The sequence below is a fragment of the Myotis lucifugus genome, unplaced genomic scaffold (assembly GCF_000147115.1).
Source record: "Myotis lucifugus unplaced genomic scaffold, Myoluc2.0 scaffold_12, whole genome shotgun sequence".
NCBI classification, from domain to species: domain Eukaryota; kingdom Metazoa; phylum Chordata; class Mammalia; order Chiroptera; family Vespertilionidae; genus Myotis; species Myotis lucifugus.
Window position 1 is genome coordinate 1,035,690 of NW_005871060.1, and position 25,861 is coordinate 1,061,550.

Sequence of the window (25,861 nt, forward strand, 5' to 3'; positions counted from 1 at the left end):
CACTGTTGGTCCGAGACATTATATAATGCTAGGCATTACAACCAAGAATGGGAGTAGTAAAGAATCACTTTTCTTTCTCTGATTACTGATGGAAGGGAGGGATCTGGCTTACAGTCATTGGTTGACCTCTGTGGTCGAGAAGGAAGGCATGGTGCTAAATATTTTGGCTTGCAAAGGAGGGGAATGAGATCTGTTGAGAATAGAGGTAAGTGATTTCGTATACTTCTCGCTGCTAAAACAAATACATTCTAAAATGTCAGTGTCTTCACAAGTGGAACTTGCTCATTCATATTACTACAGCCCAAAGCAGTCAGTGGGCAGATTTTTCCACCCAGGCTCCTTCCCTCTCCTGGCTGCACAGGGGTCCTCCGCATGCTGCTGGCAGACATACTACCAGAGGGGCAGCAGCTGTGAGAAGTATCTACTGATAGGAGCCACTTGACCAAGGTCTTTCACCTCTTTGAAGGTGATATTCTGAGGGACAGTGGGAACTGATCTTCTTGAGTACTTATGGAATGCCAGGTACTGAGCAACATGCATTTCATGCATTCTCACTTAATCTTCTGTAGAGAAGGTGACATTATAGAGGAGAGCAAATGGAGACTCAGAGAGATTAAATAAATCATCAGATATCAAGCAGTTAATATGCCAGAGCTGGATTTAGAGCCCAGACCTTTCTACAATGCCACTTCCTTTGCCATACACCAAATGCTCAGTCATGACTAATGTCATTTCACAACTGACTAGAAAAATGTGACTGATGGGTTTTCATGTAGCTTTGCTCTCACCTTGATTGTGAAAACAGCTAAAAATCTACATGTATATCATTAGGACCCTATGAAGTATGATGTCACAATGGACCAGAAAATGAGTTTCATTCCTAAGATAAGCAATAAGCACATATGGTTTAAGTAATGATGTGTGCACTACTCAGATAAAATGGGGAAATCAAACCAGTTTGGAACATTTAATTAGGAACATTCAGCTTCAGGCCCCATAGAGTCCCATAGCTGGTTCTTCCTTAATTGACTATTTTCTAGCTCATCCCTGAGGCGCTCGTCTGAATTTCTTCTCCCTATATAGGCTTGAAATGTTTTCCAATGGATCCTTCCCCCTACAGTTCATTGTTCTTCTGTGAGCAGTCTCCTTTATGAAGCCACGGAATCATTTCCCCCTAAGGGCTACTTTCCAGCACAACCTGCATGAGACCCTCCTCTAGGTCTGCTCTTAATCTCAGTGTTGGCAAAAAGAAGGAGGGTGATACCTCAGCCTTCCTCAGAGGGAGCACCAAGCATCGCTGAGGTTAGAGTAGACAGGCCAGCAGGATAAAACTGCTGCTGCTGAGAAAGAGAACATGTTGGGAAAGTACCATTGATCTTCTGGGTCAAGGTTGACCTTGGGAATCTATGAATCTCATTTCAGGAGCAGTGAAGATCCCAGTTATCCGCCATGGGACTGACCTTTCGACCTTTACATCTGTCTGGTGTGCTACGCGTCCCTCAGACCCAGCTTCTGCCACTCCAGGAGTTGACTATGTTCCCAGCTCTAGGAAGGTGGAATTCGGACCAGGTGTCACTGAGCAGGTGAGCATACAGCCGTGAAAGGCTGGATGAGTCTGTTAATGTGGTATCTAGTCTGCTCTCCAGACTCTCTGGAGGACACTAAACTCCACTTGCAATATTACTATCTTCCCTTTCTTCAAAAACACAGACATACAATCAAGAGAACAAACTTAGAGGGATTGTCTACAAAACTCTTCAAGTGATGTTTTCACCATCTTACATCCAGCACCACGGATTTAGGATAAAAACCACATTTGTTTGATCTAAATATCTAGAAACAAAACACCTAAGGGTGTGTAATAAAAAGAGTGTGATTTTATGGATAAAAAGAAACTTCATTTAAGACCACCAAAGAAAGACAAGTTGTTGCCTGTGTCCTAATTTCCCAAAATAAATGGGTGTTATGTGTTTGGCATTCTGTAAGGTTTACTTGAATTTTTCTTTTTTTTTAAATTAAAAATCTTTTTTTTAAATTGAGATGTAATTAACATATAACACTATATTAGTTTCAGGTGTACAATGTAATGATTCAATGTTTATATATATTGAATTCAATCACCACAGTAAATCTAGTTAACATCCTGATTTTTCTCCTAGTATTGCACCTTGACGATCTTAGATGACACTCAGTATCCAGCAATTGAAGGGCTGGAGACATTTGTGGTTTTCCTCAGCTCAGCACAAGGGGCCGAACTGACTAAACCTTTCCAAGCTGTCATTGCCATTAATGACACATTCCAGGATGGTAAGAGATTGGGGCTGCCAGCTGGTGGCTGACTATAGTTCTATTTTTTCCTTAACTTCCATATGTATGCATTGGACCTCATTCACATTTCACTCAAGAAATGTGAGTATGTGTGTGTGAGTGCATGTGTATGTATTTGTGCATATGTCTGTTATATCTGTGTGTGTACAAGGACCTGCATGTACACATTTACATAGAAATAGGAGAAAGAAATAATTGTTCATGTTTCTGGCACTCTACTAGATACACAAAAAATGTTTAAGCCTTGGTTGGGCCATGTCCTCAAGAAGTTCAATGTCTAGTTGGGGGATCAGACCCTTAAACTGAAAAGTTAGGGTATCCTATATAATAAAAAGCTAATATGCAAATCGACTGAATGGTGGAACAACTGATCCTATGATACACACTGACCACCAGGGGGAAGACACTCAATGCAGGAGCTGCCCCCTGGTGGTCAGTGTGCTCTCACAGGGGGAATGCCGCTCAGCCAGAAGCCGGGCTCACAGCTGGAGAGTGCAGCGGCGGTGGTGGGAGCCTCTCTTGCCTCTATGGCAGTGCTAAGGATGTCCAATTGCCATCAGTCAGACATCCCCTGAGGGCTCCCAGACTATGAGAGGGCACAGGCCAGGCTGAGGGACTCCCTAAAGAGTGCATGAATTTCGTCCACTGGACCTCTAGTATGACAAATGGCCTGACAGTGCTATAAATCCAGTGCTATCTGAGCAGATGAGACTGAACAGTAACTTTGTGTGGAAGAATCATAGAAGATTTCACAAAGGAGTTGATATTTAAGCTGAGTCTTCAGGTGTGATAGTAATTTACCTAATGGATAATAAAAGAAAGCTTTGTCAAATAAACAGATATAATAGGTATAATGGCATAAAGTTTTGAAAGGTGCATATTTGGAAAACAGTGAGATGCTTACTTGTGCTTTGAATCCAGTGAATAAAAGGAAATGAAATGGAAAGATAGGTTGGAGTCAAGTTCTAAGAGTCTTATGTTCTAGCATAAGGAATCGGTAAGCAGAGGGAAGCAACAGATTCTTATCAGCACAGGAGTGTGTGATTTTGTCTTAGGAAACTCATTGTCCTGTAGACGATGTGCAAGAATGAAGAGACAAGTATATGAACTTGTCAGTCGCCACTGACCTAACCTAAGTAACATGAGGATGAAGAAGAAGGGACAGGTGCTTCTTAGGAAGAATTGATGAAACTTAGAATTGTCAGATTCTAGAGTTGGGTGGAGAAGATCAAGGCAAACCTCCCACCTCAAGCAGAAGGACCCTAATCAGCATTCCTATGGTTGACAATAAAGTCCACGATTAAACTCTTACAGTGAATGAAAAGGCACCAAAAAAGGAACAGGCAGCCCAGCAGAGCAATCTTTAATATTTTATTTATTTTAAATTATTTATTCATTTATATATTTTAAAAAATCAAATGAAAAATGGTATACTATGAAAATTAAGTCTTCCTTCTACTCCTGTCTCCCAATCCTCTAGTTCTACTCCCTAGAAACAACCATTTTAACCACTTTTTTGTTTTGTGTAGCCTTCAAGAGAGAAAAGAAATATATGCATATGTCCAAAATGGTATCTTACTTTATTTCTTAATATATATTTTTATTGATTTCATAGAGGAAGGAAGAGGGAGAGATAGAGAGAAACATCAATGAAGAGAGAGAATCATTGATTAGCTGCCTCATGCACGCCCCCTGCTGGGAATCAAGCCCACAACCCAGGCATGTGCCCTGACCAGGAATTGAACCGTGACCTCCTGGTTCATAGGTCGACACTCAACCACTGAGCAACACCAGCCAGGCAAAAAAAAATGGTATATTATTTTAGAGCTAGGTTTATTAAGGTTTAATTTACATGAATTAAATTTATCCTTTCTGGTATGCAGTTCTATGAGTTTTGACAAATGGACAGTATTGTGCCCACCACCACAATCAAGATGTTGAATAGCCCTGGCTGGTATGGTTCATTTGGTTGGGCATTGTCTCGTGCACAGAAAGGTTTCTAGTTCGATTTCCAGTCAGGGTACATGCCCGGGTTGTGGGCTTGATCACCATAGGGGGCGTGTAGGAGGCAGCCGATTGATGTGCTCTCACATTACTGTTTTTCTCTCTCTCCCTCTCCCTCTTCATTCCTCTAAAAACCACTAAACTATTTTTTAAAATGTTGAACAGTTCTAACCCTACAAAGTTCTCTCACGCCCCTGTTAGTCAACCTCTTACCCATCCTGAGTCCTGGCAACCACTGATCTATTGGCTATCCACAAAGTTATGCCATTTCCAGAATATCTAAATGCAATCCAGTAATATGAGCACCTTGAGTCTTGCTCTTTCCATCAGAATACTTACTGCCTTTGAGAGCCATCCATATTGTTGCACATAAGAGTAGTTCACTCTTTCCACTGCTGAATAATCTCCGTTGCATGGACGTACCACCATTTGTTTATCCACTCACCTGCTGAATGACATTTGGGCTGTTTCCAGGTTTGGGCAATTATGATCAGAGTGGCTATAACATTTGCATATAGGTTTTTGTGTGAATATATGTTTTCATTTCTCTGGAGTAAATGCTTAGGAGTGGAGTTGTTGGATCAAATGGTCAGTGTTTAACCTTCTAAGAAACTGCCAGCTTGTTTTCCAAAGTGGTTGTAACTATTTTGTGTTACCACCAGCAGTGTGTGAGAATTCCAATTGCTCCACATCCACACCAACATTTGGTGCTGTCAGTTTTTATGAAGTGTTTTCATTATTCCAGTAGGTGGGTAGTGAATGAGTGATGACATTGAGATATTTTCAGGTGCTTACTTGCCATCCATATATCTTCTTTGGCAAAGCATTGTAGAACACTCCTATTTTTAAATTGGGTTGTTTATTGTATTGTTTTAGGCTCTGGACAAAGATTTGTGTTTTGCAAATAGTTTATCCAAATCTACTGCTTCTTTTTTTGTTCTCTTAACAATGTCTTTAAAAGAGCAATAGGCTTTTATTTTGAAGCCATTCCACTTATTGATATTTCTATTACTGATCATGCTTTCAGTGTTGTATCTAAGAAATCTTTGCCTAAACCCAAGTTTCAAAGATTTTTCTCCTATGTTTTCTCCTGGTAGTTTTATAGTTTTAAGTTTTGCAATTAGATTTGTGATTCACAAAATGGTAACTTTAACCATGAACAAGATTATAACAATACTCTACTTTATACTGCACGTTACTTCAGAGTTTATAGAGTGATCTGTTAGACATTATCTCATTTGCTCATAATCCAGTGGTTTCACTTTTACTTCTGTTTTGTAGATGAGACTGATTGGGGAAGAAACATTCACCAAGTATAGTATGTGGAGGAACCAGCATACATTCTGGATCTTTTGGCTCCAAACCCATTGTCCTTATCCAACACTAAAGGGTTCTATTTGTGCAACAGTAGACTCTGTGGGATTTTTTTCCTCAGTGAAGTTAAAAAAAGAAAGAAAAAGGAAATTCATTTATTTCTTTTATTCTTGAAAAGTCTCCTTATTCTTTTGCATGAAAAGATAGCCAATTTCCCTCTGATAAAGTAGAAAGCGAATGCAAAATCAGAAGTCCTAAAATTTAATGCCAGCCCCACCACTTCCTTGCTCTTTCAGCCTTAAGTTTATTGAGCCCCATTTTTTTCATCTATAAAACATGTAAATACCCACCTTACAAGATTGTTGTAAAGAATAAATTAGATAAAATTTGTGAAAATACCTACCATAGTATCAGGCACATAGTAGATTTTATTACATGTTAACTTCTTTTCTTCCTGACACACCTATAATTTATTATACTTGCCAGTGGGACTCCAGTAACACATAAACTATAAACTTCATTGTACTCTGATCAATACAAGATTCCACTTAGATTATTTTTATCTTTTGTTGATGGGCATTAGGATTGCAAACTTAGAAAATGAATATGATATATATATATATATATATATATATATATATATATATATATATATATATATATATATATAATTTTTCAGGAAGACTACAATAATATATATTCAGTCCAGAATTTATCCCAAAGAAAGAAATCCCCAAACCTATTTCAGTGACCCATTGTAGTGTTCAGCAATTACTTAAGTTGGTTATCCTTCTTCCTAGTGAGTACTAACTTTTGTTGAATCCCTTCAATGTGCACATTCTAAGGCAGAAAGATCTCACTGGCTATTCAAATTGTGAAACTAAGGTTAAATAATTTAAGACCACACAGAGAGGAAGTGATGGATCTGTAAAACCCAGATCCACTCTATCCAAGTCCAATCTTATGCTTACCCTACCATGCTCACTTTCCATAGAAGTGGAATCACTGGGTCATAAGGCAGTTCCACTTTTAATTTTTTTGAAGAAACCCCCTACTGTTTTCCACAGCAGCTATACCAATCTGCATTCCCACCAACAGAGTACAAGGGTTTCCTTTTCTCCACATCCTTGCCAGTACTTGTTTGTTGATTTATTGATGATAACTATTCTGACAGGTCTGAGGTGATATCTCATTGTGGTTTAAATTTGCATTTCTTTGATGATCAGTGACGTTGAGTACCTTTTCATATGTTTATTGGCTATCTGTATGTACCTTTGGAGAAATGTCTATTCAGATCCTTTGCCCATTTTTTAATTGGATTGGTGTTTTTTGTTTGTTTGTTTGTTTGTTTGTTTTTGGTGTTGAGTTTTATAAGTTCTTTATAAATTTTGGATATCAATCCATTATCAGATGCGTCATTGTTGAATATGTTCTCCCATTGAGTGGGAATAGAGGGAACATACCTCAACATAATAAAGGCCATATATGACACACCCAAGCCAACATCATACTCAATGGGCAGAAACCACAAACGTTTCCCTTAAGATCAGGAACAAAAGAGGGGTGTCTGCTTTCACCACTGTTATTCAATATAGCCACAGCAATCAGGCAAGAAGAAGAAATTAAAGGCATCCAAATTGTAAACAAAGAAATAAAACTGTCATTATTTGCAGATGACATGATATTGTATATAGAGAACCCTAAATATTTCCCCCCCAAAATACTAGAATTGATAAATGAATTCAGTAGAGTAACAGGATACAAACTAAATATTCATTAATCAGCTGCATTTTTATGCACCTATAATGAACTATCAGAAAGGGAAACTAAAAAACCTATCTCATTTACAATTGCATTAAAAAAAATACCTAGGAATAAATTTAACCAAGGATGTAAAAGACCTGTTCTTGAAAACTTATATGACAGTGAAGAAAGAAATTGAAGAAGATACAAATAGTAGAAGCTAATACCATGTTCATGGATAGGAAGAATTAATATCATTATAATGCCCATACTACCCAAAGCAATCTATAGATTCAATGCAATTCCTATCAAGATACCAATGGCATATTTCTCAGAATTAGAACAAATATTCCAAAAAATAATATGGAACCGCAAAAGACTCCAAATAACCACAGCAATCTTGAGAAAGAAGAACCAAGTTGGAGGAATCACGCTACCTGATATCAAACTATACTACAAGGCCATAGTAATCAAAACAGCATAGTACTGGCATAAAAACAGATGTATAGATCAATGGAACAGAATAGAGAACCCCAAAATAAACCCACACCTTTATAGTCAGTTAATATTTAACAAAAGAAGCAAGAACATATTATGGGCTAGAGATAATCCAATCAATAAATGGTGTCAGGAAAATTGGATAGATACATGCAAAAAAATGAAATTAGACCACCTTTTACACCATATACATTAATCTAAAAATGGATTAAGGCTTAACAGTAAGAATCAAAACCATAAAAATCCTAGAAAAAAACATAGGCAGTAAAATCTTGGACATTTTTTGTGGCAATATTTTTTCTGATATTTCTCCTGGGGCAAGGGATACAAAAGGAAAAATAAACAAATGGGACTACTATACAGATTTTGCACTGCAAAGGAAACCATCAACAAAGTGAAAAGACAACCACTCTAGCTTTTAACTCTCATCTTGACTTGACGCCTGTCAGGCCAGCAAGAAAAATCAATCCAAAGCATTAGATAATCTGCCATGAGCAGAAAAGCTTTCTTGCTTGTGTTACTTTTAAGTTGGCAACAAGCTTCCTTCTTGTCCTCCTGTGCTAGGTCATGTCATTGCCACCTACTCCCTAATAGCACAGACCATTATACTGGATGACAGAGCCCTAAATGGTAATTGTTCAGAGCCTAATGCTAAAGTTGTTCATTTTCCTTTAGGTGTGGTATTCTGGGTTTTTCTCAGTAATAAATGGTAATTGTTAGGCTTAGTTCAGCTTATGGTTTTGTGTTATTTTGCTGATGCCAACAGTTCTGAGCAGAGGGCAGGTTGGAGGCAAGCAGCTTTCTGCAAGTGGACTTGCAGAATGCTGGTGTGCTCACCCTTCCTGTTTTCTCCTTTCAGGTTTGGCAAGGCACACCCAGGACCCAGCCAGGAACTAGGTGTCTATAGCTATAGGGTCAGCTTCCTGCAGCCCCAAAGACTAATGTGGCATATGACTGGAGGGACTACCTCTGTATTTTTTATTAAGAAATTAATAACCTACAGTCAACAAAATGTTCTCGGAAAGGGACATGTCTTAATACAGAGGATTACCATGGGCACTGTAGGAAGTAAGGAGGGAAAAAATGACCTTTCGTATAGAGGAGCCTGGAATTGGGGCCAATATAAACCATATGATAATAACCCCTACCAAAGTTTGAGTGTCACTGTGTGCCAGATACTGCATTGAACACCATGCCCATACAATCTTGTTAAATTCAATACTCGTGATAATTCTATGAGTTAGATATTAACATTTCCAATTTACATATTGAAGAAACCCAAGTCTCATAAAACCTAAGTAGATTGCTCTATATCATACAGCTAATAAGTAGCAGAGCTGGGATGGAAATTCAAGCCTGCTTACTCCAAAGCCTTTGCTTTTAACCACATTCGGCTACTGTCCCTCCCTAAAGTCAAATGAGGCCTTGTGAGTTATGAGAACAGGTAACTCTCCAGCAGTGGTCACAGATTGGGGGCCCACTGGACATTTCAGCATGTTTTATTTGGCCCAAATAGTTTTGACTTACCTGGAATTTCTTTTTTCCTATTTTAATGGGTTTTTATTTTGAAATTTAGGAGATATGACATAAAAATCCAGATAAGAGTTCTTGCTTTGTTTGAAAATAGGAAGATCTGCCAACAAAAGACTGGAGCAGCAAGTCAACCTCCTTTAAACAAGGCCTGCTCTTCCCTCTTTACCAATGTCCCAACTCCTCCTTGTTGTCTTCCTGGCCCCTGGACCAGTGTGAGTGGCCACTTACCAGTAGGCTTGCACTGCTGTTTGCCTTATTGTAGCCTTAGAAGGGAAGTGAACTTTTTGAGTACTCAAGTCTCTATCAAAATTTTTCTTATACCTGGCCCATTTTTTTAACTGAATTGCTTTTCTGCATTTGAGATGGTGACCATACCCTGAAGCTGGGCAAAAACAGGTGCAAAATTGACTTGTTCTATTTTATTGGAACCACATTCACGGTGGAAGCAATTCCTTGGCCCTGAGAGCAGCAATCAGGCCTTGAAATCTGCTTACCGCCTGTGATCGGCCAGCCTAGGGTGGCCCTTCCTGAAGCCCTCCTGCCACGAGGCTGCTGAGAGCTGCCAAGGGCTGTGGCCACCTCCCTATAACTCCCTCTAACGATGCCTCCATCTTTCCTTCTGCTCCCCAGTGCCCAGCATGCAGTTTGCCAGGGACTTGCTCCTAGTGAAGGAGAAGGAGGGTGTTCTGCACGTGCCTATCATTCGGAGTGGAGACCTGAGCTATGAGTCGTCGGTGAGGTGCTATACTCAGAGCCATTCAGCTCAGGTCACAGAGGACTTTGAGGAGAGAAGAAATACAGACTCTTCAAGGATTACGTTTCTGAAAGGGGAGAAAGTAAGTGGATTTGTGGTTACTGAATGATGAGATTCTCTTCGTCCTTGATGCCTTTATTTGTTCACAGTGAAGTAATTTAGGTAAATTCTGAACATTTTAGGATATTTCTTACTAATTGGTAATATTTTTTAGTTATATCATGCATTCTATGTGGCTATCTGGGTCTCTCACTTAAAACCAAACACATATATCATTGGTTGAGATGGGAAATGTAGGTGATGAGTAATGTCTTAGGAATTTATCAGAATCAAATGAACAAGGCTCCTCTTAATTTGAAACATTAGAGATGAAGAGATTCTACATGTAAAGGAGGAATAGACAATACTCTAATACCTGGGCCTCTGTCCTAGGGCAACATACATGCTAATAGAACCAATAGAATAGGACCAGATGAGAAGACATTGAGCAGATGCAAGTCAGTTGAATAGCAATGCACAGTGCATGGGAACTCCTGAAAAATGCCAGTCACTAAGTATGGCTGCATCAAACTCAGTGTATGCCAAAAATATATATTGAATGAGACTCACATTTCTCCATTTTTGGATCTCAGTTGCAGATGGTTGATTCAATTGTGCCCCTTGATTCAAGGCACAAGCCCTGGTCGGTTAGTTCAAGGCCCTTCTCTTATTCTGTTTATTTATTTTTATTCTATGCCTCTTCTCCTCATTCCCCTCCTCACCTCAGAGCTCATCAATCTGTTGTGTTTAATATATACCTTTTAATTTATATTTGTTCTTTAAAAATGCTTGTTTTGTGTGCATAATTTTTATTTTATAAAATTGCTATGTGTTGTATCTTTTTCAAACTTTTACTGTGTTTACTCAGCAATATGTTTTATTCATCTATGTCATTGATGTGTACATCTAATCAGTTGCTACAAACTATTGCATAGTTTTCATGATGTGCATCTACTACCTTTTTAAAAATTTGTTCTTATTAATTTTGGAGAGAGAGGAGGGGGGAGGAAGAGAGAGATGGAAACATCGATGAGAGAGAAACATCAACATCGACCTGCTGCCTCCCGTATGCCCCCAGGGGATCAAGCCCAAAACTCGGTCTTGTGCCCTGACTGGGAATCAAACCAGTGACCTCCTGGTGTCAACACTCACTGAGTCACACCTGCAGGCTGCATCTCCTACTTATTTTTTTTAAGAGAGAGAGTAGGAGGGAAGGGGAGAGTCAGGGACTGCACACACCCTGACCAGGGCCTGGGGATGGAGCCTACAACTGGGGTATGTACCCTTGATCAGAATTGAACCCAGGAGGCAACCTTAAGTCCTCAGGCTGAAGCTCTATCAACTGAGCCAAACCAGCTAGGGCTGCATCTACTACCTTTTACCCACCTGTTCTCAGCAATAGACAGTGAGGAACTCAGCAATAGACAGTGAGGAACCATAGAAATAGCCGACAGTCAACTCCTCACAGATCCACTCATTCTTATTCACTCACAGATGTGAGATGGAATTTCTTTGGATACATATATAGCAGGCAAATTGCTGTGCCATAGGGCATGCATGTGCTTAATTTTTAAAAAAAAGGAATATTGTCAGAATACTTTCCAGAATCTCACTAGCAATACACAAGGATTGTTGTAACCCAACATCCTCTTCAACACAGCATTATTCATCTTTTGACTTTTTGCTAATCTAATATGTGTAAAGTTACATCTTGTTTTAATTTTCATTTTTCTAATTAATGGTGGTTTATACACTTACTAACTTACTGAACTTTCACTTATTGAAATTTATTATTATTTTAATCCTCACTAGAAGATATTTTTTCCATTGATTTCTAGAGAAAGTGGGAGGGGGGAGGGGTAGAGAGATCGACACACACACACACACAGACACACACACACACCAATTGGTTGCCTCCCAACAGACCCCTACCAGGGCTGGAGAACCTGCAACCAAGGTATGTGCCCTTAATAGGGAATTGATCCTGTGACCCTTCAGTCCATGGGGCAATGGTCTAACCATTGAAATAACTGGCCAGGGCAAAAATGTATTATTTTAATTCTCTGTTCCTTATTTTGTTACATTGCTGTCTTTTTCTTACTGATCTGCTATACTTTCTTAAATATTCTAAATATTAATTCCTTACCAGTTAGACATTTAAATATTATAGATATACTTTCACTTTCTGTCACTTATCTATTACCTTGAACCATGATGTTCTTAGTTGAACAGAAGTCTTTGATTTTGATACAATCTAATGTATATAATTTTGGTTTTATGATTAGTCCTTTTGAAGTTTAGCATAAGAAGACCTTAGCCATACCAGTTCACCCCAGATTATTTTTCTGTTCATATTTAATAAAAGTGATAGCTTTCTTCTTTGGGACTCTCAGTCTATTACATATTTATGACACAGAAAAGCCTGGTTCAGTTATGTATTTTATAAGAATTTTACTGGTGGCAGGTTGAAGCATGTACTTAAAAATACACACAAATACTATAGATGCAATCTTAATCTTTGCGTCTACATGTCTGTATTTGTTTTAAGTTCAAAAAAGGATTCTCTACCTATCCAAGAGACAGTTTGTCATTTAATAAAATTGTAAAGAAATATAGTCTAATAGTCTAAATGTTACCCACATGACAATCTATCTATCATCATTCATAAGCACACTTGGGAATCTTCATTTTTCTTGGCTTACTAAGCAATATGTCTTTGGAACTTGTCATTCACTAGAATGTCTTCTTTTAAAGATATCCTGAAGATTCACTACTAAATTCATATTTTCTATAAAAAAAATGTTATTGTAAGAAAGATGTGGTAGGGGAAAAAAGGAACGTTCTTCAGGGATTTAAAACCGGGTTAGCAAGCCACATATCATGTTCACAGGCATGCTCTCCTTTCACTTAGTGTAATTAGAGAGTATGAGAATGAAACTTCTCTACACCCACATAGTCTATGCAATACGGTAGTATAGTGGATTTTAAATGGTTCAACTAAAAATAACCCCATTTATCACATGAAGCCACCATTGAGGCTGCTCCGTCTTCCAAAATGTTGTGACTTTATTTTACATATCTCAAGGACACAATCCCCAGTAGAGAATGATCAGTTTGAGAAACACTATTTCTTTGCATCAAACAGGGGTTTAGGTTATATTCTGAGACTCAATCAATACTCAGAAGTTTTCAGATGAGACAACATTTGCCAGCACATTTGAGAATTTGGCAGCACTTAAAGGTGTCCTTAGCCTAACAGGAAGCCTTTCTAAGCTCTTTATAAGACTATTCCATTTTTACAATGGTCAAGGAACATTGTTCAGCTCTTCAGGAAGTCTAATCCATTTGTTAAACTCCAACATCAGAAATCTACCTATTATAACATGTATCAGTGTATTGATCAGCCCAGGCAAAATGTGGGAAAGCGTGCAAATGTTCTACACATGATCATTAGTGGGTTCTGTATTTGATCTTTTTTTCATAACTCATCACCAATAATTCAAATGATTTGGAATGTTCTCATACAAGGCTCCACATATAGGTAAGTCCCACACAGGCATGAACTCCTAGATAACATTCTATTTTAACTAGAATCTGTGTTGACTCTTTGAGAGCTTGTTTGGAGGTTCTAGCAGGGGAGCGCAGCTACTCGTATACCCTTGACCGAAGACCGGTCCTCTCCTCGGGGGGGAAGGTCGTCCTCTTCGACCGAGCGCGCAGCTTCGGGAGGGACGCACATGGATCGGTGAGGGAGGAGGGGGACACCCGCCTAGCCAGCCAGATCAGCCGAATCAACCCTGGCGATCAATGGGGTGACAGATGTCGCAGCCAGATCGCCCTCACATCCATGTGTTGACTCTTTGATGCTACAAAGAAGAACGATCATTTTCTAGGAAAATCAAGGAAGTTATTGACATCTCAATGCAAATTTGACTCTATCTTGTTCCCTTGACTCTAGATGAAGAACTGCACTGTCTCCATCCATGATGACTCGATGTTTGAGCCTGAGGAACAGTTCAGGGTCTTCCTCGGCCATCCCCTTGGGGAATCACTGGAGTGGAGCCAGAGTTGGAAAGAATAGCATGGCCACCATCACCATATCCAATGATGAAGATGGTAACCGCAACACTAATGTACATTTGCTGTACATCACATTTACTAACCATGCAATTATAAGTGTCTTGAAAAATGAAAGGGCTACAAAAATTCCTACTGATAACAGTCCTGCGTTATATTTATAACATGTTGGCAGCAAATGATCATTGTCTACAAAGCTCCTATAAGTTTACTAGGGCTATAGGTAGTTTTAATCTCATTATTCCCTACCACACTGCCAAGAGAAAGGAATGAGTAGGTTAAAGGCTAGGACAGAGACACTAAGACAGGCAGAGAATAAGACTATTTAAATCACTGCAGTTGGAGCAAAATTGGAAATACAATCAGAATGAGTTGAATCCAATGAACTGATTTAAACACTGAAATTAGAAAAGTCTAATTTCTCAGTTTTCTTTTCTTCCATTAACTTGGCCTACTAACCTAAAAAAACAAATCTTAAATTCTTTAGTCAGGTTGTAGTAAAGAGTGCCCCATGCACCAGGGAAAACAAAATCTGTTCCAAACTGAGACATAATTGTTCTATTAAAATTGATATTTTAATGAGTTAATGGATAATAACATTATACATAGTAATGGCAATTTTATTTAATATTTATACCACTGTTCATCCTCACATATATAAAATCAGGGAGTAATTTGGACATTGGGTGAAATAAGAAAAGCCAGCCTGGGAGCTGGGTTACTCCTTTACCCAAGGAAACGCGGGTTCTCCCCCTGCTGTGATCCTCTCCCAGGCACACAGAGAAGCCAGTGGCCGAAGCTCAGAGGGGTAACAAATTCACAGTGTGCTGCAGCAACACGCCTAAGTTTCAAAAAACATTCTTTTTTAAAACTATGCTGTTTCAAATGAGGCTTATCTTCTACAATTAGAAAGAATTGACTTTCTGAGTGGGAAATGAACACAGAGACTCTAGAAATTTCTGCAAAATTTTATATATGAAAAATGGTATACAATTGTAATTGCTCTGAATTGTTTGTCTTATTCTCTCTACCACTACCACTTTGCCCTTCCCCATAGAATATATCGAAAAAAAGGCATAATTTGATATTTTTCTAAGAATTGTCACTATATCATTAACCGTACCCTAGCAATAACAATAATACGTTAAATCAGAATGTGTTCAGAAGTCTTCCGTTCCTGAAGTATTGTTTTAGTCAGTCACTAAAACCACCCATTCTTAACTGAACAACCTGTGAGACGTTAGGAAAAGCTGAGGGTCGGGGGAGGTGAGAGCTCCCGGCAGGAGGATTCAAAGGACCAGAGATGAGAGATGCATTTGGTAAAATTAAGTTACATATAAATGAGGTAAATTATTAACCTTAGAAATTCATGTATCATCAATGAAAAGGAGTTGGTTCATGCAATCAGTTGATACAAATTTATCAGTTGCTTACTGTGGCTCAGTCCCTTGATAAAGCCTGCACATTTTAAAACATTCTGTGAGTCGTGATGCCTTGATGGAAACTTGGACATCGTGCTTCCAAAGTCCTTAAAAATATTTCCCTCACTATCCTGTTTTTAATAAGAAATGAATAAGAAATGACTTCTATAAAATCAGAAATAAATTTCTTTTTCCCAAGCATTGCTTAGGGGTAAATACTGATTGATTTTCATAACAGTAAGGCATTTTGTCTTTGTGTTGTTAACTGTGAAAAACCCTTCTTGTCATTAGCAGGTGTTTCCATGGGAGTCGGAATCTTTCCTGCTTTTCTGACTTGCTCTTGTTTCCCTGACCATGTTTTCTCAGCCCCCACCATTGAGTTTGAAGAAGCTGCGTACCAAGTCCGGGAACCCCCGGGGCCCGATGCCACGGCCATTCTGAACATCAAGGTGATCCGCAGAGGGGATCAGAACAGGACGTCCAAGATCCGCTGCAGCACGCGGGACGGGTCTGCCCAGTCCGGTGTGGATTACTACCCGAAGAGCCGAGTCTTGAAGTTCAGTCCCGGTAACTGAATGCCAATCCCCACATGTGGGTTTTACTGAGTAGAGAACCTAATATCTCATATTTGAGGAAAGGAATGAGCAGAAAAATAAAAGAGGAAAACTTTCCAATAGCATAAAGTATTTTTTAAGCACACACTTGAGATGGAAGGAGTCTTTATAATTTTTAATTAGTAAAAATGGCATGGGGGAGGGGGAATAGGGCACTGACTTCAGAACATCCTTGGCATTTTGCTTCATTTAAAAGGATTGTTGTTGTTGTTGTTGGCCTGTGATTTGGTTAATATGAGCACTTGATTTTTAAAAAGTGTACGTGACTGCCCTCATTCAACAAACATTGGTGCCAACCACTGTGCTGCCCTTTAGGCCAGGGTGACTAAAATCCAGAAGGCATACTCTGGTTAACAACTAACATAGGTTTATCCTAGAGAGAGCAATGGAGACAAGTCAGGGAAGAGAGGAAGATGGGATTGAAGTCACAAACAGCTCTCATGTATTAATTTGATAGGAGGAGTGAGACAGGGAAGGAGTTGAATTATATGCTAGGTTTTTCCACAGAACTTTCTGGAACAGTGTAAGGTGAAAAGGTGAATGTAGACAATGGCACCATTTGTAATGTAGCCAGAAGTGGGCAACAGTGTTAGAAGGTCTTTTCAGAGATGTGTTGGCAAGTGGAGGGAGAAAATGACTTTCCCAGAAGTGAGTTTGGGGGTCTCTGTGTGTCTCTCTCATGCCCTCGAAGCTTCAAAGGGCTTTCGGCTCTGTCCTTTGTGTGTCTGGTTGGTGTTTGCTGGGAAGGCAGGTGCCCTTCCTCCACACTTGCACAAGGACCTCTCTTCCAAGTACCTTTACTTTTTCATTTTCTGCATGAGGATCTGGGGAAAATACAGGTCTTAGAAGTAACTGAGTAGAGAATCATTTTAGGAAAAGGTAGGGGGTTTCTGAGATTCAAACCCCTCCCCTTTAAGGCCTACAAACTACATTCTCGACTTGGCAGAGACTGGCCTCTGAGCTATTGCTTCTCGGGAGACAGCTTTGAAGGGTGTTGTGTGCAAGCACTGGCAGCCTCACAGGCGCTCATGCCTAAGTGTAAAGGGGAAAGAAAAATTAAGCAAGAAAACCCCTCATAACCAGGGTGGAGTGCGTTTTGGATCATAGATTTTTATTACTGCCAACTAGTGTCAGGCAGGGGCCATTAATCCTCATATGGTGTAGAACAGTAAATCTGCAATACTGAGCCTCCACCACAGGTGGAATTAGGTCTGTAAAACAGACTCCCTGTTTGAGATGGGGCCAACGTGACCAGCAGCCACTGCAGTCATAGGAAACCCTTAAAAGGAAAGGGTATACTTAAACATGAAGCCTTGTCTTAGGTCGGTCACCTAACTGGGACCTCTGCTGTCCTTGTGTTCTGTCCTTGCCGAAGGTGTGGATCATATATTTTTTAAAGTCGAGATCCTGTCCAACGAAGACCGGGAATGGCATGAATCATTCTCCCTAGTCCTTGGCCCAGATGAGCCGGTGGAAGCAGTTCTTGGTGAAGTGACCACTGCCACAGTGACGATCCTAGACCAGGAGGCAGCAGGGAGTCTCATACTGCCAGCACCACCCATTGTGAGTGGCTTGACGGGAAGGATTGCTTGTATGTCTTAGTGACTAGTAGATGAGAACTTGAGATAAGTAGGACTTCCAGTGCTATATACTCCTTCATTCCTCTAACACAGTGGTTCTTCACCAGGAGCAATCCTGTCCCCTCCTCCGCAACGCCCCCACCCTCCGCCACCACCTCCATGGCACATTTGGCAATCTCTGGTGACATTATTTGTTGTTATGACTGTCAGTAGGTGCTAGTAGCATCTAGTGGGTAGAAGCCAGAGATGCTACTAAACATCCTACAATGCACAGGACAGCTCCAATGACAAAGAATTATTTGGCACAAATGTCAAGAGTGCAGAGGATGAGAAATTCTGCTCCAACATAAGAGGAAGACCAAACCATGCCCATACCTCAGTCTGATAAGACAGAAAGTACAATACAATTGATATTCTCACTTCTTTGGTGGGACCTAAAAGAGTAAAAAAAAAAAAGTGATGCAATCTCATATCTATTATTCTACCTATTGGCCACACATGTAGAATTAAGTATCTGTAGAAATGTAGTACCATGATTCCCAGTTTGGGGGTGTAAAGAATGAATGCACTGACTCTGCAATTAGGAGGAAATGCCCGGAGGTTGCCAAAGGAATTCCAACCCATAGTAGAGAAGCAGTCAGAATAAGTCTTCCAACCTCCCCAGACTAGTCTCATACTAGAAGGATCATTTCAAAATGTGTCTCTTGATTGACCATAGAAGAAATACACTACCTTTATTTACTTTTATTTTGCTGAATGCACTACTGCATACCATTTACAATTTAAGGCAACTTTAAACTAGTAACTGCCATTCATGATATAGCTTCAGTTACTATATCATGGAAAATATTGTATTTGCAGGAAAATAAAAGTATTTTCCACATGAGTGATAGAGCTCTGCTTTATGAATAATGCTAATAAGATAATAAAGCTTCTAGCTGACCAGTAGGAGGATCTTCTCCACCGCCTAAGGTCTGCATTATCTTTTAGGGATGCTTTGTAAAGCATTGTAAACTCCTGTTATGTTTTCAAGAATCCCTGGAAATTAAGTGATCTTGTGAATCCTGTAGAGTGAGGGTAGGGAACCTATTTTCTGCCAAGGGCCATTGGATATTTATAACATAATTTGCTTAATATAATTCACTTAACATAAACTTAGGTTACTATGAATAAAAGCTCCTAGATTTATTGAATTTTGAGTCCTGCCTGCGCTTGCCTTGGCAGGGCGAGACCAAATGATTTCATGGGCCTTATAGGGCCCGCGGGCCAGACATTCCCCACCCCTGCTTTAGAGCCTTAGTACTCAGACCTTCCCGACACCTAACCAGGGCTGAAGCTTTGTTGCTCCTTTGCAGGTTGTCACACTTGCGGACTATGACCACGTGGAAGAGGTTACCAAGGAAGGAGTCAAGAAATCTCCCTCCCCAGGTTACCCGCTGGTCTGTGTCACCCCCTGCGACCCTCATTTCCCCAAGTATGCCATCACGAGGGAGCGCTGCAGCGAGGCTGGCATCAACCAGACGTCCGTGCAGTTCAGCTGGGAAGTGGCCGCCCCCACTGATGGCAACGGGGCCCGGTCTCCCTTTGAGACCATCACCGACAACACACCGTTCACCAGCGTCAACCACATGGTAGGTCTGGGGTCTGGGCCTGGTTGCGAAGGGAAAGAACTGATATTTCTGTTTGTTCCTCAGACTCTGTCAAGCTCCCTAAGGTCCATGTATGGCATTTGGAATAAAATAAGCAAATGAGTCCTAGCTGGTTTGGCTTAGTGGATAGAGCATCGGCCTATGGACTGAAGGGCAGATGCCTGGGTTGCGGGCTTGATCCCCAGTAGAGGGCATGCAAGAGGCAGCCTATCAATAATTCTCTCATCATTGATGTTTCTATCTCTCTCCTTCTCCCTTCTTCTCTGAAATCAATAAAAATATTTTTTAAAAATTAATAAATAAATAAATAAACTAAGCAAATGAGCAGGTACACATAGTCTTTTTATTCTTATATATAAGGAAGGTAACATGGTGTAGTAGAAAGAACTAAGCTAGTACTCAAACAACCTTTTTACAAATCTTAATTCTATCTGTTTTAAATTATGTGATGTTGAGAGGTTTGGTATTACTCTTCTGTTGGAACAGAATTTCTCATCCTCTGCACTCTTGACATTTGTGCCAAATAATTCTTCATCTTTCTGAGTCGCAGTTTCCTGATCTGCAAAATTGTACCTCTTCCACTTAGCCACTTGACAAGGTCATTGGCAAATCAGATGTAAAAGTGACCTATAAATGGTATAGTAAGTCAAAGGTTCCAGTTAGGTACAATTAAAGATCACTTTTTGTTCACATCTCTCTAATCGTTCAACAAGTAGGCCAGTGCTCGGAAAACTGTGGCTCAAAAGCCACATGCGGCTCTTTGGCCCCTTGAGTGTGGCTCTTCCACAAAATACCAACTTCTGCGCATGGGTCACGAAGTTTCAATCACGCTGTACGTGCACGCCGCACATGGTATTTTGTGGAAGAGCCACACTCAGGGGCCAAAGAGCCACATGTGGCTCGCAAGCTGCAGTTTGCCGACCACTGAAGTAGGCTATAAACTCTATAAAGACATGGACCAAGAGTTCTACCACATTTGTATTTTTCAAAGTGGCTAGCACATCCATGGCACACAGCAGGGACCAGTTATTAAACAAAAAGATAAAATTCTTACTGAGTGATCAGCATTGTACAAAGTCTTGTGGGAAAACATGAAAGCAAGTTCACAGTGTAGTTGCTGTCCTCAAAGAGAGAGGAGACCGGACCAACACCCCTGCCACCACCAGAGAGCGGTGAACAGAGATGGTTTCCCAGGCCGAGGAAACAGGGGCTGCTCATCGCACCAGCCAACTTCATCTCTTCAGAGAGAGAGCTGGAAGCAGTGGGATGCAGGCTCAGCCCCATATCTGGCACATAGTAAGCACTCAATGATTTTGTACTGAAATTATGCACTTAATTATCTGGGAAATTAGAAATTTATTTCAGACTGAATTTCTCTCCATTTCTCCTATTCAAACCACAGTTTGTTCCCACTTTAATAAGTGCATCACTTCAATGGGATACTAGTGGAAGAACAATTAGACATAGATGGGAGGCTTGGATAAAGTGAGGTGATTGATGCCCAGTGCTTTGGCACAGCTTATTCAGAAAGGCTAGAAGGTTAAGTCATTTGCAACATAACCTAGCTCAAATTTAAAATATATTTTATATGATTAAGAACTTTAAATGGCAAGCCTTTATAGTGTATTGTTTCATAAGTATCTAATTCTCCATTCAACGAAACCATGAAGGGAGTTTGCTCTGATTTGAGCCAAATATTTTTAACAGGTACCAAGTTCGTAATTTTACTTTATATTTCAGTTTTTCTTCTTGCAACGAATTGGTGACTAATACTCTTACCCCAGTTCCCTTTGCTCTATCTTTATTTCTTCAATTATTTATTTAATATCATTGTATTTTATGCATTTTGGTAAGCTGCCTCAAATCCCTTCTGAACTAAGTCCATGTATAAATAAACAAATAAGGCATTGGCAGCTAATTAAAATTTTTAATGGGAAAATCTTCTTTAATTTTTAATAGACTTCAGTGAAAATTGTTTTCATGGGTAGAATTTATAAGTTTGTATGTTTGCTTTGTGGGAGGTCTATGGCACACAAGACTACCAATTAATTATTCCTGTTGTTTGCTTCTCCATCTGTATGCGCACATAACCTAAGAGTCCTGGTGACCACGCTGCCTCTGCATCGATGGAGTTGAGCACTCTGTGGCTTCTGTATGTCTGGGAGCATGAAAGAATCTGTAAAAAGACCTTCAAAGGCCAGTTGGTGTCAGTAGCCAAGTTCCCAGCTTTAAGCTATGTGTGTGGTCGTTAGATGGGGGTTGCAGGAGAGAAAGAATTGGAAAACGAAGAAAACTAAGAACTCCTAGGAAGGAAGCATCTCTCCTCTGTATCCAGGCACCAAGCCTTAAACAAACTTGACTTGGAGGCCAATGACTCTTGCTAGAAGGGCTGAAAACCTTTTGAGAGGTTCTTATGCAGAACCTAACAGATAAAGAGAACAGTATGGCCCTCGGAACCAGTCATCTCTGGTTCTTGCTCCACATCTGTCTACTTGCTCATTGTCTGACTTACTGAATTAGGCTGTAAGTACTCACCATCTGTCCATAGTGCCTGGCTCCTGGTAGAGAGTCATACTGAAGTGGTGGGTGGGTGGATGGATGGATGATGAATTGTCTTCACAGATTATCTTGTACCAGGAACTTATGTCATATCATCCGGAAGATACAGTTGAAGGAGCTGTTTAAGTAGTGTACACTTGTCTGAGGTGTTTTATTCTTCCTGGTAGGTCCTGGATAGCATTTACTTCAGCCGGAGGTTCCATGTGCGTTGTGTGGCAAAGGCTGTAGACAAAGTGGGTCATGTGGGGACCCCCTTAAGGAGCAACATTGTTACCATCGGGACAGACAGCGCTATCTGCCACACCCCCGTCGTGGCGGGGACAGCCAGAGGCTTCCAGGCTCAGTCCTTCATCGCGACCTTGAAATACCTGGATGTCAAACACAAGGAGCATCCGAACAGGTCAGGCTGGTGGTGCTTTCCACAGTGACGGGGCGGAGGGCTCTTCTGTGTGTGTCCTCTAGGCAGGGCGGGTCTAAGAGTGATGCTTCAGCAAAACAGGTGTAGCGGTGAGGCATGCTTCAGGAAAACATTCTGTCCTCTTGCCTCTCCTAGCCTCATTTCTCTCCCCTTGACATTTTCACCTGCCAGTCCACTACAGAGAATCACTGCAACTTCCCCAGGGCTTCAAACTCTTTTAGGTGGCATGACCCGCCATGCTGCTACTCCTGACTCCAACCCCCGCCCCCTCCCACGCAGTGTAGTTAGATTTCGTTGTCCTACTATACTTAGCTCAGAGCATATCTTCTAAGAACTTCTCATCATCTCCTCCAATTTCATTTGGAAAGAGCCTCCTTCTAGCTCTTCTGGCACCCATGTGCCTCTTTCTGAGCATTATCACTATTCATTCCCTCTCTGTCCCGATAGTGCAGTGGTTCTCAACCTTCCTAATGCCGCGACCCTTTAATACAGTTCCTCATGTTGTGGTGACCCCCAACCATAAAATTATTTTCATTGCTACTTCATAACTGTAAATTTGCTACTGTTATGAATTGTAATGTAAATATCTGATATGGTCTTAGGCGATCCCTGTGAAAGGGTCGTTCGACACCCAAAGGGGTCGCGACCCACAGGTTGAGAACCGCTGTGATAGTGGATGGTGAGGGCAGGGACCATGAGTGTTTATTTTGTATCCCCTGTGCCTAGGACAGTGCTTCCCCAGAGGATATATGTGCTTTTATGTTTTCCTGTGCCACCTGATTTTTGATGGAAGATGAATACTTTCATTTTTGCATGGCAAATAAAGAAAAAGAATTTATGTATGTTGTACATATTCATTAAACCTCACAGTGTTTATATGTGTGCCTTTATGAGCAACTGAGTTCAGGGAAAGGGGCTCATTTGCATGGAAAAAAAACAGATTTGAATATATAGCTAAGAATAGGCAAATCCTTCTTTTGTTCTAACAGAATAAAATTTATCTTTGTTAAAAAGCAATAACAGAAGTACCCAGGGCACTACTGACCAAGAGCCATCCTGTTCATATCCCAGAATTCTAATTCCTCTTATAAATGTGGGTCTTTGCTCTGACAGATAAGCTGTAAAACTCAAAATGCACCTCAATAAACATTCTGAAAATTTAAACTTGGTACAATGGAAAAAACACACAGCCTATAAGTACAGGTCCACTGTGGTGCAGTCTCAACCAATATTTATTAGGCTTATATTTTATTTAGAATTGTATGCTGCGTGCTCTAGAGAAACAAAAGAAGTGAAGGAAATGGTCTGGTCCTCAGAGTGGGGAGGCAGGGAGACATACAAGAAATAGCAGCCAGTATAAGTAAGTTACAGAGTTTCTGGTGGAAAGGCACTCAGAGGCTGGGGGATGTAGATCACAGGAGAGCGTGTTGCCCACTGAGGCCACTGAGGAGACGGAAGGTCTTTCAGCTGGGGAGGCACGGGATGAGGAGTAGGATATTACTGCTCCTAAGATATTTGGAGATATTGGCCTTAGCGTGTAAGAGCTCCATGATGTCTTTTATTTTAAAAATTATGTTTAAAACATATGTTTTAAAGAAATATGAGTGTTGACCCCACCCAACCCCCACACACTCACTGAGACAGAAGGAAAGCCTGTAGCCGTCAGCACCTATAGCTGTCACTCAGCTTTGGCTCATGAGGAAACAAAGCTTCCATTCAAAGCAAAAGAAAGCTTTAAAGTAATTTGTGGTTGCGATGTTATCTTTTCTTGTATTGAACAAAAAAAAAATCTATAATTCTTGATTGCTATCAGTCCTGAGTCTGAAGGATCTCTTGGGAGAAAAAACAACCCCACGTGTGCATCAGACCCTCATGTTCAGAGAGAAATCTTACAACATGGAAAGCTTTGGGAAACAAAAAACAATTGGGAAATTCACTGGTGAAGACAAAGGGGGTTTGGAGAAAGAAATGTACCCTGTGAACTGCTAATAGCATGCACCTAAACACTTTGTTCTGCCCTCTCCCCCCTTAGAATCCACATTTCGGTGCAGATCCCACACCAGGATGGAATGCTGCCCCTCATCTCCACCATGCCCTTGCACAACCTGCATTTCCTGTTATCCGAGTCCATCTACAGACACCAGCACATCTGCTCCAATCTCGTCACCACCCGCGATCTGAGAGGCATCTCAGGTGAGGGATGCGTTCCGTGCTGGCTCACCCGGTCCGCACAGCGCAGTGGCCCTCAGGGGTGCGACTGAGTGAACCCTGCTCTTCATGTTCTCCCAGACCCATGACACGCATGATTAGTGGATTTCCCTCTTAGCAGGCAACCGAACCTAAGCAGCTCAGACAGGGACATGAATAGGAAAAACCAGGGACTTCGGAATCAAACTGAATTAGATTCACATCCTTAGTCCACTACCTATACAACTGAACAAAAATAGCTGGACCTCCCCAAGCCATTCTTTTCTTACCTACAACATGAGGAAACAATTGATACCAGTGAAGGTGAGGATTAAATGCATTAGCATTTTTATTTATTCACTTATTTTTTTATTTAGTTTGCGGTCAATATTATTTTGTATTAGTTCCCGATGTATAGCACAGTGGTTAGCCAATCATATACTTTACAAAGTGTTCCCCCTGATATTTCCAGTACCCACCTGGCACCATACGTAGTTATTACAATATTATTGACTATATTCCCTATGCTGTACTTTACATCCCCATGACTATTTTGTAACTACCAATCTGTACGTCTCAATCCCGTCACCCAGTCCTCCAAGCCTCCTCCCCTCTGGCAACCATCAGTCTGTTCCCGGTATCTAGGAGTCTGTTTCTGTTTTGTTTGTTTGTTTGTATTATTCTTTAGGTTCCACAAACAAGTGATATCATTTGGTATTTGTCTTTCTCTGACTGACGTAAATGCACTGGTGTTTTTAAAGCGCCACCTATGGTGCATTTTCGTTCCTTCCCGTCCCTCTAAGTGAGCATGTTATGATCTGTGCCCGTAAATCGCATTATCACAGCCTCTTTAGGAAGCTCACGTGCAGATGTTACCTGTTCTAGGATGGGTTCTCCAGGAGCAGGAGCAGAGGTGGAGTCAGGGGCCAAGATGAACGGGAAGGAGAGGAAGCAGGACTGGACAGAGGGAGAAGTCCAGCTGCAATGCAGCCCGATGAGGCCTGGACTAGCTAGCTCTCCCAGGAGCTTTGGAGAGAGCCCACCAGTCAGACTTGTCCTATTGTCAGCCCCAAGGGACAGACCTTCTACCCGCCTTGCTCAGTCACTGGATACTGGTGCCCCAGCCAGGGCATGGCCTCGGCT

General features: G+C 40.7%; 1 protein-coding gene across 1 annotated transcript in view; it reads left to right on the forward strand.

The window, feature by feature from the left end:
* The window catches only part of FRAS1 (Fraser extracellular matrix complex subunit 1), a 268,392-nt gene that overhangs the window by 217,010 nt on the left and 25,521 nt on the right, over nt 1-25,861 (forward strand). The window contains 10 exon segments of the mRNA XM_023750302.1: nt 1,423-1,583; nt 2,160-2,307; nt 10,051-10,256; nt 14,172-14,246; nt 14,248-14,329; nt 16,078-16,278; nt 17,701-17,888; nt 19,261-19,536; nt 22,281-22,513; nt 24,564-24,724. Coding sequence (XP_023606070.1) covers nt 1,423-1,583; nt 2,160-2,307; nt 10,051-10,256; nt 14,172-14,246; nt 14,248-14,329; nt 16,078-16,278; nt 17,701-17,888; nt 19,261-19,536; nt 22,281-22,513; nt 24,564-24,724 — 1,731 coding nt within the window.